This window comes from Palaemon carinicauda, chromosome 7 (assembly GCF_036898095.1).
Source record: "Palaemon carinicauda isolate YSFRI2023 chromosome 7, ASM3689809v2, whole genome shotgun sequence".
Classification (NCBI taxonomy): domain Eukaryota; kingdom Metazoa; phylum Arthropoda; class Malacostraca; order Decapoda; family Palaemonidae; genus Palaemon; species Palaemon carinicauda.
This window is the reverse complement of record NC_090731.1, coordinates 115,675,051-115,689,170: the sequence shown is the minus strand read 5'-3', so window position 1 is coordinate 115,689,170 and position 14,120 is coordinate 115,675,051. Positions and strand designations below refer to the sequence as shown.

Genomic DNA, 14,120 nt, shown 5'->3' with positions numbered 1-14,120 from the left:
CTCTTTTTTTTTTTGGGGGGGGGGAGCGGTTCCCGAACTTCTTTGCTTTTCATATTTTGAAATATGGTGGAGTAACCTAATTATAATTCCTGTTACGACAACCATGGAATAATACTCTTGTTGTAAAGAGGTTTAATGTTAAGGGGTTAACTAAAGTAGGACGTAATGTGGCTGCATAACTCAAATTTTTTGTTGGTTTAATCTCCTTCAAGAGCTTTGTTATGTTTAGATTGTGCTCTTCTTAATTGTGCACCCTTTCTGAGTGGTGGATAACATAATGCGGTGAAAGGGTTTGCGTATCGCCATGATCAGTAAAATTGTAGTCGTCAGAGCCACCCATACTAGGTTGGTTTGCTGTGAGCGATCATATGAGAATCTCTCACCATCACCGGCGTCGTGATAAAAACTGGCCAAACCTTTGTCTTGCAGTGGACTAGAAACAGCTGCATTTGTTGGTGCTGTTGTTTTTGTTCCATTGCTGTTCGCTTCTGAGAACAATTTGTACTCTCGCCATATCCCTGCTATATTTAGCACTAAAGGAACGGCCGATAAAGTAAGGTAATTCTTAGAACTGAATTCTGATAACTGCGTAGAGCCTCTTATACGGCTAACGGCCTTCGAAGAAGTGTACGCATTATCAATTTATTGGTTATTGATGGCGACTGTAGCTAAGGAGGCCATTTCTTTACTCCTTTATGTTGGAGCTGCTGAATATTTCAAGCCCTGCGGTATTCCAGGAGAGTTTCTTTGTTCGTACTACCCTGGATAATTCAAAAGTACTTTATGCCGATAGAGTTTGAGGCTGGGGTATGCAGTATTGATTTTTGAGTCGGATGTATCTTTGAATGTTATGTGTTAGTGTTGTCTCTCGGTTAGACGATAGTCTAATCTAAAGTATTGTTCGTTGTTGAATGTTGAATATTGTTACAGCACAATGTGTTGTGGTATGAACCTAAAGATTCATTTCCTTACAGGGTAAAGTATCTATGTATTTTCTTATATAGGCTACTATATGACTTTGCTCTCTTAAATTTCATAGTAGTAAACTAACAGAGCTGGTGGATGTAAGGTGTTCGACCTTGCTTTGAATGTAATGTGCAGTTGGTTACATCTGAACGCATTAGGTGCGTGGTTTTAAATCATGCCAAGGTCGACTTAATCGACTTATCGACCTATAGTGTGTTTCAAGGAAGTTACTTTCTCAGTTTTATAGTTTGATTTTCATTTTCCGCAGAGTGGATTAATTAGCACAATATGAATTGTAGAAGTGGCCCCTGAAATTTTTTTTTGTTGAGTGTGGTCTACATTGACAATTGTATTTTAATAATACCTTGTAGGAGTCTGGCCTTTTGTAAATGTTTCCCAAGCTAATGAAAGAAATTAGGCCGAATGTAGCAATATGAACGTGATTTACCTTCAAAATTTTATCCAGGTATTCTTTTTGGTAAGTAATTTAAAGTACATTTTTTTTTCTTTTTTTTTATTGATTGGTAGGGTCAAGTACGACAATTTTATTATTAGCTAAAGCAAAAATCATCCGAAATAAACTTATGATTGCGCAGACTGTGGCAGGAATGTATTCGGTTTGGCCATTTCGACGCACAGTTTTATGCAGAAAGCAATATCTTCTTGAGATTTACTGTGCCTTCGCAGCTGTTTCACAGTTGAACCTAATAAAAGACCGGTGCTGTCGATTTTAAGATACTGCCTGTTTATTCTCGAGGCTTTCCATTCGTTTAGGGCCATTATCGTTCTTCTTTCGGCCATTTTCAGTGCGTTACTTTGCTTATTATTTAAGTTTTTCTGATGAGTTGGGGTTTTAGACCCTGAACTTCAATTGCCTAACTTTGTTTTAGAGTTCTTAGGTGCGAATGGACTTAATTCATTAGATGACGTTGTTATTATTATTATTATTATTATTATTATTATTATTATTATTATTATTATTATTATTATTATTATTTGATAAGCTACAATCCTAGTGGGAAAAGCAGGCTGTTATAAGCCCAAGGGGTCCAACAGGGTAAATAGCCAAGTGAGGAAAGAAAATAAGGAATGTACTCTTAAACAATGGTGGTTGACAATGTCAAATAATAATGTTGCTAAGCTGTTGATTCCATATTTTTTTTTAACTTTTTCGGACACTTGGGATTAATACATTGGCTGCATATTTACCTTAGGGTGTAATTATCTAGAATCAAGAGAAAAATTTAAACCTTTTGGCAGGATCTATAACCAGAGATTTAAGGTTTTATTTTGTTCTTAGTCATTTCTATCATTTTCGTCATATACTAACGACCCGAGTTATTATTTTACCTTTTATATTTAAGGGTATTAAAATGTGGCTTTTTATATCTTAATGTCCACCATCAATATTTACAATTAATTTAATACACATTCCCTCTCTCTCTCTCTCTCTCTCTCTCTCTCTCTCTCTCTCTCTCTCTCTCTCTCTCTCTCTCTCTCTCTCTCTCAGGCATTAAGATTAAATCTTCTTTATGAGTCTGGCAGTTTAATTCCTACTTCGTTTTCCTATTATTGAGAATGGTGTCGGTGAAATACCTTCTGATGCTGGTGCAGTATTCGCTGTGCTATATAACAAATCTGGGTGCAATATTTAGTTCGCATAGTGTGTTTTGTCGAAGTCGGTATCTAAAGCTGCTATTTGCAGGTTTTTTACTTTCAGGGTGTTAATGATCACATACCATTTGCGTATTATTTTTTATCTTTACTCTTGTGTCATGGAGATAAAACTACAAGCCGAAAATGGACACGAGAATGCTTTAATCGTAACGGAAACCAGATATAGAGATATATAATGGATTGTTTTATAAATAACAGAGAATTACAAACAGTATAGAAACAAATTATTCCAAAAGTCAAATTATGTCGGTCTATTTAACATAAATGTATTTGCGTCCTTTTTAATTTATAAGCATCCAGTAACTCAACTGAACGACTAGGCAGATTGTTTCAAAGAGTAAAAATTAAAACTTTGACAATTCTATTAAGCATTATCTTGACAAGAGAAAAAAGAAAACTGTTAGAACTACCTGCATATCCAGGACTGGTCAGAATTGGGAATTAGGAATGCACAATGAGATATTTAAACGATGATGACCTATTCAATACTATGGTTCGGGATAAGAAAGAAATATTGGAAATGTTTTTATTCAACAATTCAAGATGTGATCCAACTACTTAGGACCAGTCAGGAAAACGATATTAAAACATAGTAGAAAAAATGATGGGAAATATTTCCTCTGGAAAGAGAAATATCCGAAAATCTTGAATGCTTTCTTAAAAATGCCATCCAATTGCTTACGCAATTAAATAGGTACTGCATATACTAGTTTTTTTTTTTAGACTTTAAAGAGAAATTCATGTAATTATAGAAACATTGTCCACGAAAAAGAGATGTTTGGGAAGGATCCAGTCATCTAGTAACAATAATGCTTTGAGCATTTATACAAGTTAACTTTCTTCTATATAATTTGCACCATTTGCTAATTCTGACTAAATCTGATGAGAGAGTGGATAAACAATAGCCTACGCTCCACGAGATAGGATTAGTTTTTATTAAAGGTAAAACTACATATGTGTAAATAACATAAATATTTGTTATCTAAAAACACGGCACTTATATATATATTTGTTAAAATATATTGATACCACCAAGGCACAGTTCTTAATCGTATCTTGAAAATAATGGCTTTTTACGAAATTGAAACTTGGGAAGTGCATCACAAGCACCCAAGTCTTTGTGAAAGCTAAACTGTAAAATAGGGAATATATGTTGACTATCACATAGACTTTCAAATATTGCCCGCTAAACCTCAAAAACTCTCATAGTGTGCTAACGAAGTAACGTCAATTCTCCGGTACGTGTGAAAAAAGGTATCTTTTAGCTGGCTTTAAAAATTTGGCTCTTTGAAATCATTACAATTATTCTAATTAATACTATCAGTTTGTTTATTTAACTACCCATACGTACTCTTTGCCCTTTATTTTGTTTGGAATGATATATATATATTTATATATATATATATATATATATATATATATATATATATATATATATATATATATATATATGTATATATGTATATATGTATATATATATATATATATATATATATATATATATATATATATATATATATATATATATATATATGCATGTATTTGTGGGTGTGCATTTTAGCAGGCAATGATGTCAGTTTATTTTGAAATGTTAATAGTGATAAAATGTAGTAACTTAAGGGTATTTCCGATGGTATTCCATTGTTTTTTATTGGTTTGTAAATAGTAGACACACTAGAAAATATAGGAGAGTTTTGAGCTAGAGAAACATATTACATTCCATTTTAGGCACGGAGCGTATAGATTGATGTGTATTGTCCTCTCTCTCTCTCTTTCTCTCTCTCTCTCTCTCTCTCTCTCTCTCTCTCTCTCTCTCTCTCTCTCTCTCTCTCTCTCTCTCTCTTAAACATTAAAAGGACATGCCAGAATTATCGAGTTTCGTTATTTTTCGACCTGTCGAAAAGGATTTTCATTGGGGCTTAAATGCTGAAGATTGACAGCCTGATAGATAGGCTCATTATCTTAATGTCTCTCAATAGAAAAAAAAAGATATTTCCAATCGATTTACATGTTTGGCAGTCGTTAAGTAAACTACATTTTGTTCATTAGATCCTACTCTTTCCCTTTTCTATCCCTTCTTTTAATCTCTTATTCTCGTCTTAAAAATTGTAGTAAGATGTATTTAGAAAACTTGGCGCCTCTTGCTATATTGTTTTTTTTTATTAAGGGCTTATGTTCTCCCAAAACAATAATGTTATTCTTTGGAACTAATCATTGGCTTCAGTAACCACGCCATTAATTTGTTCTTTCTCCATGCCTGCTCTTCTTTTTTTCGAATATGTGATATCGAAGCAGTGTTATAACAGAGTAATGATGGATTAGGTTACATAGAAGCACTCCTCTTATTAATTTCCTTGTCTCTTGCTTTTGTCTCATTAGAGGTCGATTAAAAGGAGACCTAACGAGGCATTAAAGGTCTCTAGTGCAGAAAAAAGATGTGTTGATTTGCATGGCAATTCATTTGAATGTATTCAGGAAAATGTAGAAATGTTTAAATGCTTGCATTTGTGTATGGCATACGGCTTTGGGAGTATGGGGGTATTTTTAGCATCATAATTGAATTTTAAAGTAATAGATTGTATAGATTCATTGTTGATGGGCACAATTCTGAGTTTAGGGATGTGATATTTGATGTTCCTTAAGGCAGTGTTCTTGGTCCATTACTTTTCTTACTATATACACATGGTATGTGGTTTGGCCTAGAAAACAAGCTCGTTGCATATGCAAATGATGCTACTCTTTTTGCTTCGTTCCATCTTCTGAATGTAGATCTGGGGTTGTTGAATTCCTTAATAGAGATCTAGCTAAAATTAGTACTTGGTGCTAATTATGTGGTATGTAGTTGGACACTTATAAAACTCAAAGTATATTGTAAGTAGGTCAAGGATCGTGATCCTCAACATCCAGATGTCTGCATTGATAATGTTTCTTTAAGACTATACGCCTCCTTTGAAATTTTTGATGAGATTCTTGATAGCATATTTTACTTTTGAGAAACACATTCGGCCTATTTCTTCTTCAATTGCTCGCATAAGATTTTTTATTACTCTAACCAATATTTTGAATTCAGATCTTCTGATACTGTGTCATCCTGTACTTAGTAGGTATGTAATTAATTCTAACAGTCATGCCTCGTCCATCATAAGGCTCAATACTATACTGTACTCTAGAAGTTTTATTGTATCTTCGACCAGATTGGGAAATAATCTTCCTAATCAGGCAGTTGAATCGTTGGAACTTCAGAAGTTCAAACTTGCAGCGAATGTTTTTATGATGGACAGGCTGACATATGTCTCTTTCATGTGCTATTTATGACAAATATATTTAACTTTCTTACAGATCGTAAGATATTTTATATTCATTATTCGTTATTTCTTATATAGTTTTATTTATTTCCTTATTTCAATTTTTCTCTGGGCTATTTTCCTCTGTTGGAGGGCTTATAGCATCTTTTTCCAAGCATGGTTGTACCTTAGATGATAATAATAATAATAATAATAATAATAATAATAATAATAATAATAATAATAATTATAGATTATATGTGCACATTCATGTACGCTATCTCTCTCTCTCTCTCTCTCTCTCTCTCTCTCTCTCTCTCTCTCTCTCTCTCTCTCTCTCTCTCTCTCTCAGGATCATGCAACATTTTCTCGTTATAGTAACAAGCTTCAGTGAAGGAATGTTCTCCTTATGATTGTATGTGCTTCGTCACACACAAAGTAGATCGTGTGGAAGGTAGATGAAAAGATTCACGAAAGAAGATCACGTCACTGAAACACGCAAGCACGAACACAGTGAAATTTTATAGGCAACTATTAACACGCAAGTTTGTTTGCCCTCACGACATGTAGATTTCACCTGATATTAAAGAGCGAGGACTCTTTAATGCCCAAGGTGACGAGGGGGAGGTCGATATGTGGTGTCAATAGTGTAACTATTTAGGTTAATGGCGAAGCTGATTTGTCATGGTCACCAAGAGGTACTTGTGGATAGGAAGGCCTCTTTGCTTGCACTTTGGTAATGTCACTGGTTTTGATCGGTTATGTGCGACATTTTGAAGGACAGTATTCTTGTGGTTCATTGATTGAATTTATATTTTATTAGGCATGTTGATAAAGAACTATATATATGTATATATATATATATATATATATATATATATATATATATATATATATATATATATACACATATATAAATTTATATATTTATGGCTATGTGTATATATAATATATATAATGTATATATATATATATATATATATGTGTGTGTATATATATATATATATATATATATATATATATATATATATAAATGCATATATATATATATTTATATATCTATATGTATGTGTATATATATATATATATGTATATATATACACACAAATTTATGTTTATGGTTACTGTGTGTGTATATATATATATATATATATATATATATATATATATATATATATAATTTATATACAAACATATATAAATTTATGTTTATGGCTACTGTGTGTGTATATATATATATATATATATATATATATATATATATATATATATATATATATATATATCTTTATAGGTAGTTGGCTGGCCAAGGCACCAGCCTCTTTCTCTCTGGTTACGGTTCATTTCCCCTTTGCATACACATACGACGAATAGTCTGGCCTATTCTTTACATATTCTCCTCTGTCCTCATACACCTGACCACTCTTGAGATTACCAAACAATTCTTTACCTAAGGGATTAACTACTGCACTGTAGTTGTTCAGTGGCCACTTTCTTCTATGTAAGGGTAGAAGAGGCTCTTCAGCTATGGTAAGTGGCTCTTCTAGGAGGACACTCCAAAATCAAACCATTATTCTCTAGTCTTGGGTGGTGCCATAGTCTCTGTACCATGGTCTTCCACTATCTTGGATGAGAGTTCTCTTGCTTGAGGATACACTCAGGCACGCTAGTCTTTCTCATTTTTCTTTCTCTAGTGTTGTTAAAGTTTTTTATAGTTTATATAGGAAATGTTTATTTTGATGTTACTGTTCCTGAAATATTTTTTTCCTTGTTTTCTTTCCTCACTGGTGCATGTATATATATTTTGTATATATTTGTATATATGGGGGTTTATGTATGTATGTGCGGTATGTGTGAAATTGTGTTTGCGCTGGCGATTTGACATATATTGTCGTGCAGGCTAGTAGGGATACTAGGAAAGCGGTTTCTTCTTTTAATAAAACCCTGTCAGCTCAGAAAGTTATTTCTATTTTTCTTTGTTGTCGGCGGTGAGTTGAAGCCAAAGCGTCAACTAATAAAAAGGTCCAGAGGACCATTTTTCACTTGAGATTCTCCTTTTTCGCTGATTGATGTATTCAACCACCTTGGCAGAAAATAGAATGTGAACTATTTGACTTGCCTTACGACACAATGCCTGGCCGCTTCTTCAATCTGTTGATTCATTCATGTTTGCCCTAGTGTCGTTTTCGTGCGGGTCCACTCGAAAGTTATACAATAGCTGTTGTAACCTCTTGTTGTTCAACGGTTTTAATGTAGGTGAATTCAAGATCTACATGGGTGAATTGAAACTGTTGCCAGACTCCCCCCCCCCCCGACATCTAACCCTTATCACCATAATTATAAAGTAGGTAAATATGGGAAATGGGTTCCTCTAGTGGAATATCCTTCCATCTATTGCATCTCACGGATACTCGAAAATTCCGTTCTCCTATCGCTATTTCATCTCCTTTCCTCTTTCAGAATGTCGAATATCATGGAAGGAGAAGGCGAAACCTGGAGAAATGTTACGATAGATAAAATATTAACATACCTCGCAATCGATAAGCTTTTCAGTCTAATGGCAAGGATGTAAAGTTGCAGATTTATCAGAGGCATTGGCATTGACCTTTTCTCGTTCTTTTTAACTTGAGTCCTCGATAATAAGGAGACAAGAATTGAGTTATAAGGTCATACAATTTTAACCGTAAAATGAGGTGTATAATGAAACTCGGTCGTCAAAATCTGTTGATAGACTATACTCTCACAGCCGGTTGACTTTACTTGGACATCCGTTTTTGCCTTATTAGTTGTAACCGGGAAACCTTTATATCTCTATTGATGTGACCTGAATAAAGTCACTTTTCCGAAATAGAAAATAGTATTGGGGTGTGTGAAGGGGAAAGTGGGGGACTGGAAAGAGGGAAATTTATGAGTGGTGGTTGATCAAAAAGGGAAGACGTAATTGCTCTTTGATGAAACTTGGCTAATGCATCCTTTGAAAGATCTTGTCAGTTGATAAGGTTTGATGAAGAAATCCTAGGTTGAAGAGTTGTTTCCATGGAGACCTTCACTAGTCCGAGAGCCGAGATCTCAAAGTATTCTATTAATAATGTTGTTCAAATATTTTATCAGATATTTTTTTATCCGTATTTGAAAGTCTGTTGACAAACATGATTTATTTATAGTCTGCATTATGATTTCTGTATGTTTAGTGCCGGTAACGAATTTCTAAAGCCTTAGCTGAGATAGGCTATTTAGAGACTGAGCTGTTTTTCAGATGTCAAAACAGTACACACTAATTACGCATTCAAATAGGTGCCTGTTATTGCTTTCATTTGGAGGGCACAGATGGAAGGGCTGGATGAGGTGCAATCAGTGTCACCATACTGTGACTGCTATTGCACCACGCTGAGGACACGCCAGCACTAATGAGAAGTCATTGTCTGCATCGACTTCACTGATGCATCTCTTGTCATCTCGCTCTTGTTGAAGTCCAACAGACGGAAATGTTTTCGTCTGTGTTCATTATGGCTGTCATGTACTTTCAGAATAGTCTCGAAATAATCGTTGTAAGCGACCACGATTTTTGGACTAATGTTATGGTTGAAAATCTTTATAAGTTGTTATTCTAATTAACGTTCATTCGGATTAATCCTATTGAATTAAAATATTCATTTCAAATTCATTTGAATTTCACTTTAGTTACGGATGGTTATAAGGACCATAGTATAGAAAAGACCATGTTCGTGAGTTTTAATCGTGCCCATGCCTTTATGAGTACTTTAGATTATTCATCACAATTGACTGGAAAAATTCAAAATGTCAAAGTCGGAAAACATTTCTTTCTCTTGAGATGCCATACCCGTTCGGGAGCCATACTTTTATTCGTGTCTTATTTTTCATTTCCGGTGACAAGAGAAAAATATTTATCCCTACTGAGGGAAATCTTTATTTTCGCGAATGATCCCGAGCTATTTTACGAAACGAGTTTGTCAGATCATGCGGTTTGCCCATTAAAAAAAAAAAAAAAAACATGAATTTCATCATCGAACATTTGGGAATCCTGTCGAATTTTCCACGTACCAACACCTTTCTTTTTTCCTCAACGTTCGAGACATCGGAGATGAATATATGGAATGGGGAAAACGATCGGAAATATTCTGACGGTCTCATAACAACTTATGATCGCAATTATGGAAGTATTTTGAAAGTTGGTCCTCTTAATCACGTTTGGCATGTGTTCTGAAAGTAAAGTGATAATCGTTTTATTAATATACATAAATCCCTCTCTCTCTCTCTCTCTCTCTCTCTCTCTCTCTCTCTCTCTCTCTCTCTCTCTCTCTCTCTCTCTCTCATGAGGAACTAGGTACTCTTACCCCCCCCCAAGAGAACTGAAGCCGGCGATTTCTGCTTGTGTTGAACCAGCAGACGCTTTGCTTGCATTTTGATTTTAACAAAGTAATAATACCTGAAAATCAGCCAACCGTCATTATTCCGTTTCATTATTTATTTATTTCCAAGATTCAATTTTTACATGATTTTTTTTTGGTTCCAGTGGGGGAAGTTTCTCATGTTTTGATAAAGTATTATCTCGGTGGAAATGTTTTCCTTTGTCTGAGACGATTGTGGATGCTCCGTGAGGCCGTTATTCTGCTTTCATTCTTGGAAATGTCTAAGTCTCGTGAAGTCATTATTTTCTTGCCATTTTGGTGAATAGGTGCATTGTTGTGAGTAGCCATTGTAGCGCACATCCATTGTATTTGAACTCATGGTACTTGACGGGAGATAGAGAAAGAAAGAGATTTGCTTCGTGTAATTCGGAGCGAGGTTGCAAATTTGCAAAAGTTGCGCCAATGTCACACATATTCAGAATTTTGAAGTCCTGGTTTAAAATAATTTGTTTTTTAACACTGGTGAGGACGAATAGACTTTCATTGAGATATTTACGTATATACGCACATATATATGTACATATGTATATACTGTATACATATATATATATATGCATATATATATATATATATATATATATATATATATATATATATATATATATATATACATCGCATTCGTTTTTCAATATATTTGTGTACCTGTAAATCATTTATTGGATTAATAGATTTTCTATGTGTTATGATAAGGAATATTTAGGAATTGTCTCAAGTTCAGCGATAAATACAGTCTCTTATTTTCATTAACTAGAAGATAATAATCCGCATAGTACTAGGATTTTTAGTGTTCTATTTCACAGGGAATATCATGGATGCCTTTTGGAAATCTTCGTATTCATCTGTCAAGGGAAAAGAGGTAGGAAAATCTAGTGATGGTACCCCGATAACTCTCTCTCTCTCTCTCTCTCTCTCTCTCTCTCTCTCTCTCTCTCTCTCTCTCTCTCTCTCTCTCTCTCATTTGAGTGACAGAAATGATTTGTTCATGTTTAATAAGTCTGTGATGGTGCTTATGATATTAGTTCCGAGATTTAGCCCTTTCTGATGGCTATGTCGTATTTTATGCACTTGTGTGCTTTCGTTTATAATGATGTTTTGGCCTTTGACTAAAAACGATCCGAACGAAGTATTTCAAAATTGAATTGCAATCTTTGTTGAAAAATTCATAGTGTGTAAACTTTATCCATTAATTTTAAAAGGTTTTGTGGAACAGAGATGCAAATATTATAACGATGTCGAAGTCTAGGCCGGCGGATGTTTGAGAAGTATTCTGACGCGTGGCACCATCGACCGTCTCCTGAGCGGCACTGAGGATGCGCTAATGGGTTGCCGGACGCGCGATGATGCCTGGCTTTTTCCAGGATTTGTCATAGTTTTGGAAAAGTACCTGCCATGTTTTAAAACCGGTTTATTTCGGTACCATTGCTTTAATGATACACTGTGTCTTGGACGTGTTTCTTGAGACTGACTTAGTTTTATTCCTGGGAAGCTCTCGGTCTGTTAAGTTTTGAGCAATGTGTGCTGAACGAGTTCAGCGAGGCCTTTGCCAGATGTACAAAGTCCGCCGATGGTCATGGAACCGTAAATTTCTTATTCTTTGACATCCTCTTTTTGTTGGAATACTGTTCCGTTTAGCTGAAACTCAACTAAGAGGGGTTCTAAATGTTAGTGTCACAGGAACTGCATCCTTCTCTGTCTGAGGTTCTTGGCGGAGGCGCTTTGTTATGGTCTTTGCCTCTCAGACGTGGAACGGGAAATCTGGAATCATGGTAGTAGTGCCAGACAAGTCTTCCTCCTCTCGCAACAAACAGTCTCTCCTGGAAGCCAGTGGGAGGGGAGTCACCGCCAGCATTCCCCTCTTTTCTCTCTCAAAATTGGGCTTCCAGGCTTTGTTTGTGACTGGAAATTGAATTTAGGTTGTGCAGGTGGTGTTGGTGACCCCCTGGAAGTAGTTGCTAGAAACGGTAACGTCCAGACTCTGGAAGGAGAACTCTTGGGGATTTTTTTTTTTTTTAATTTTGATCTCGTGTGATGTTTATAAGTAGTGTTGGTGGCAGAAGTTTCCCCTCATTTCTATGTTTCTCGTTATACTTGGGTGGCGTCTATCGTTTCGGCATCTGATAACATAAATGTTGCTTTTGCTTACCTCTTAGTGAGTGACACATTGAGAGAAAGAGGAGCTCCACCTGTCCCCCCTTCAAAATTTTGATTTTTACCAGTTCCTAAATTGGCCCTGACACGAGGATAGCACCTCGGGGGGTTAAGCTTTTGGGAGATGACTGGATGGGGCAGTTGATGGTTTGCTCCAGATAGACTTTGACTGGTAGGTGAGATTAGAGAACCAGTTTCCTTTGTTGTTAGTTGTTGTTATTGTTATGTTTGGCATCCCTAAGAAATATTTGTAGTCGTAGAACTATTAAGCACCCGTCGTTGTAGATTTTATGGTTCAATGTTGTTTGTGTGGTAGCTGTAATGTAGATTCAGACCCGATCTAACTCCTTAGAACGCGGAGCAGTGATGCTGGATTTTCTGCCGGGCTGAATAGCCAGGAAGGTCGCGCTGAGAGAGAGAGAGAGAGAGAGAGAGAGAGAGAGAGAGAGAGAGAGAAGGAAGGGTTCCATCAGCTGATCTGATACCTCGGCTGGATGCTGCACAGATACGTCACAACCAGCGTTCAGATGTTATTGATGTCAGTTTAGTGTTTTTTTTTTCTTTTTTTAATTTATTTTCAGAGGCTGTTGTTCGTATGTTTGTTTGGTGTTGGCAATGTAGGTACTTTTGAGTGGGTGACGCTTTCTTGCGGAATAGTTGTGAACTAATTTGATGAATACAGATGACGCACGCTACTTGATCCTCCGGTGCCGGCACCACAGTGATAAAAGGTGCAGCTCACAGATCTCTCGAGAATTTCAGTCGCTGACCGTTAGGAAAAGAGAGAGAGAGAGAGAGATCGGGAAAGAAAAGAGAAACTAAAGGTAATTGTGGTCCCCTCTGAAAAATAAATAGGAGGCAGTTCGATGTTTCATTTACCAACATGTTGTTGCAGTGCATTGGCAAGGTCCCTAGTACTGAGACGACTTTATCTCACACCATATCACCCTCAACCTCCCCTACACCTTCCGTTGCTGCTACTACTACTACTTCTTGCCTGTCCTCTTACGGGGCAAGGAGGTGTGACCCCTATCTGCCCCGCTCTAGTGCCGCTAGCTCTAACACACGTTCGAGCCCCAGTCCGTTTGCGTATCCATGTGGAGGAGAACCTACTTCACCCTTGAGCCGGGTCAAGCGCCTCATGAAGACCACCTACACCATGCTTGATGAAAACAGGAACCTTGAGTAGGTCTCCGTATGCAAGAGAAACACTAGCCAAAGCTCTCTCTCTCTCTCTCTCTCTCTCTCTCTCTCTCTCTCTCTCTCTCTCTATCTCTCTCTCTCTTTCATTTGATTTGTCACCCTCTATACCCAGCTGTGCCACGCCATGCCACGCTAAACAAGTAACCGATGCATGTTCATCGAGTTGGTCTGAAGCTTCCTTTTTGGCATGCGGGCTTGCCTCTTGCCTCTTGCCTCCCTCCCTCAAATGAACCTTGGTCTGAAAGATGTATGCTTAGAGCAGACTCCCGATATACTTTTCTTGAATTAGAGTTTTGTCAGCTCCCGAAAAAACATCTTTTTTTTTTTTTTTATTGCTGGTTCACTATTACGGTATGTAGATTTTGATTGTCACTATCTTCGATTTATTAAATAAAAAGCTTTGAAATGGTTT

The 14,120-nt window shown here is 36.2% G+C and overlaps 1 protein-coding gene across 10 annotated transcripts in view; it reads left to right on the top strand.

Moving 5' to 3' along the window:
* The window catches only part of Evi5 (ecotropic viral integration site 5), a 411,492-nt gene that overhangs the window by 256,808 nt on the left and 140,564 nt on the right, over positions 1-14,120 (top strand). The window contains exon 1 of one of the 10 annotated variants that reach the window (XM_068376832.1): positions 12,181-12,677. The exons of 8 other annotated variants lie outside the window; for them this stretch is intronic. Coding sequence is in view for 1 of the 2 variants with exons in the window: in XM_068376823.1 (XP_068232924.1) it covers positions 13,389-13,690 (302 nt within the window). In the remaining variant the exon portion in view is untranslated. Of the gene's footprint in view, positions 1-12,180; positions 12,678-13,373; positions 13,691-14,120 lie in introns of those variants that run through there. One more of the 10 variants, XM_068376823.1, reaches the window with a different exon arrangement.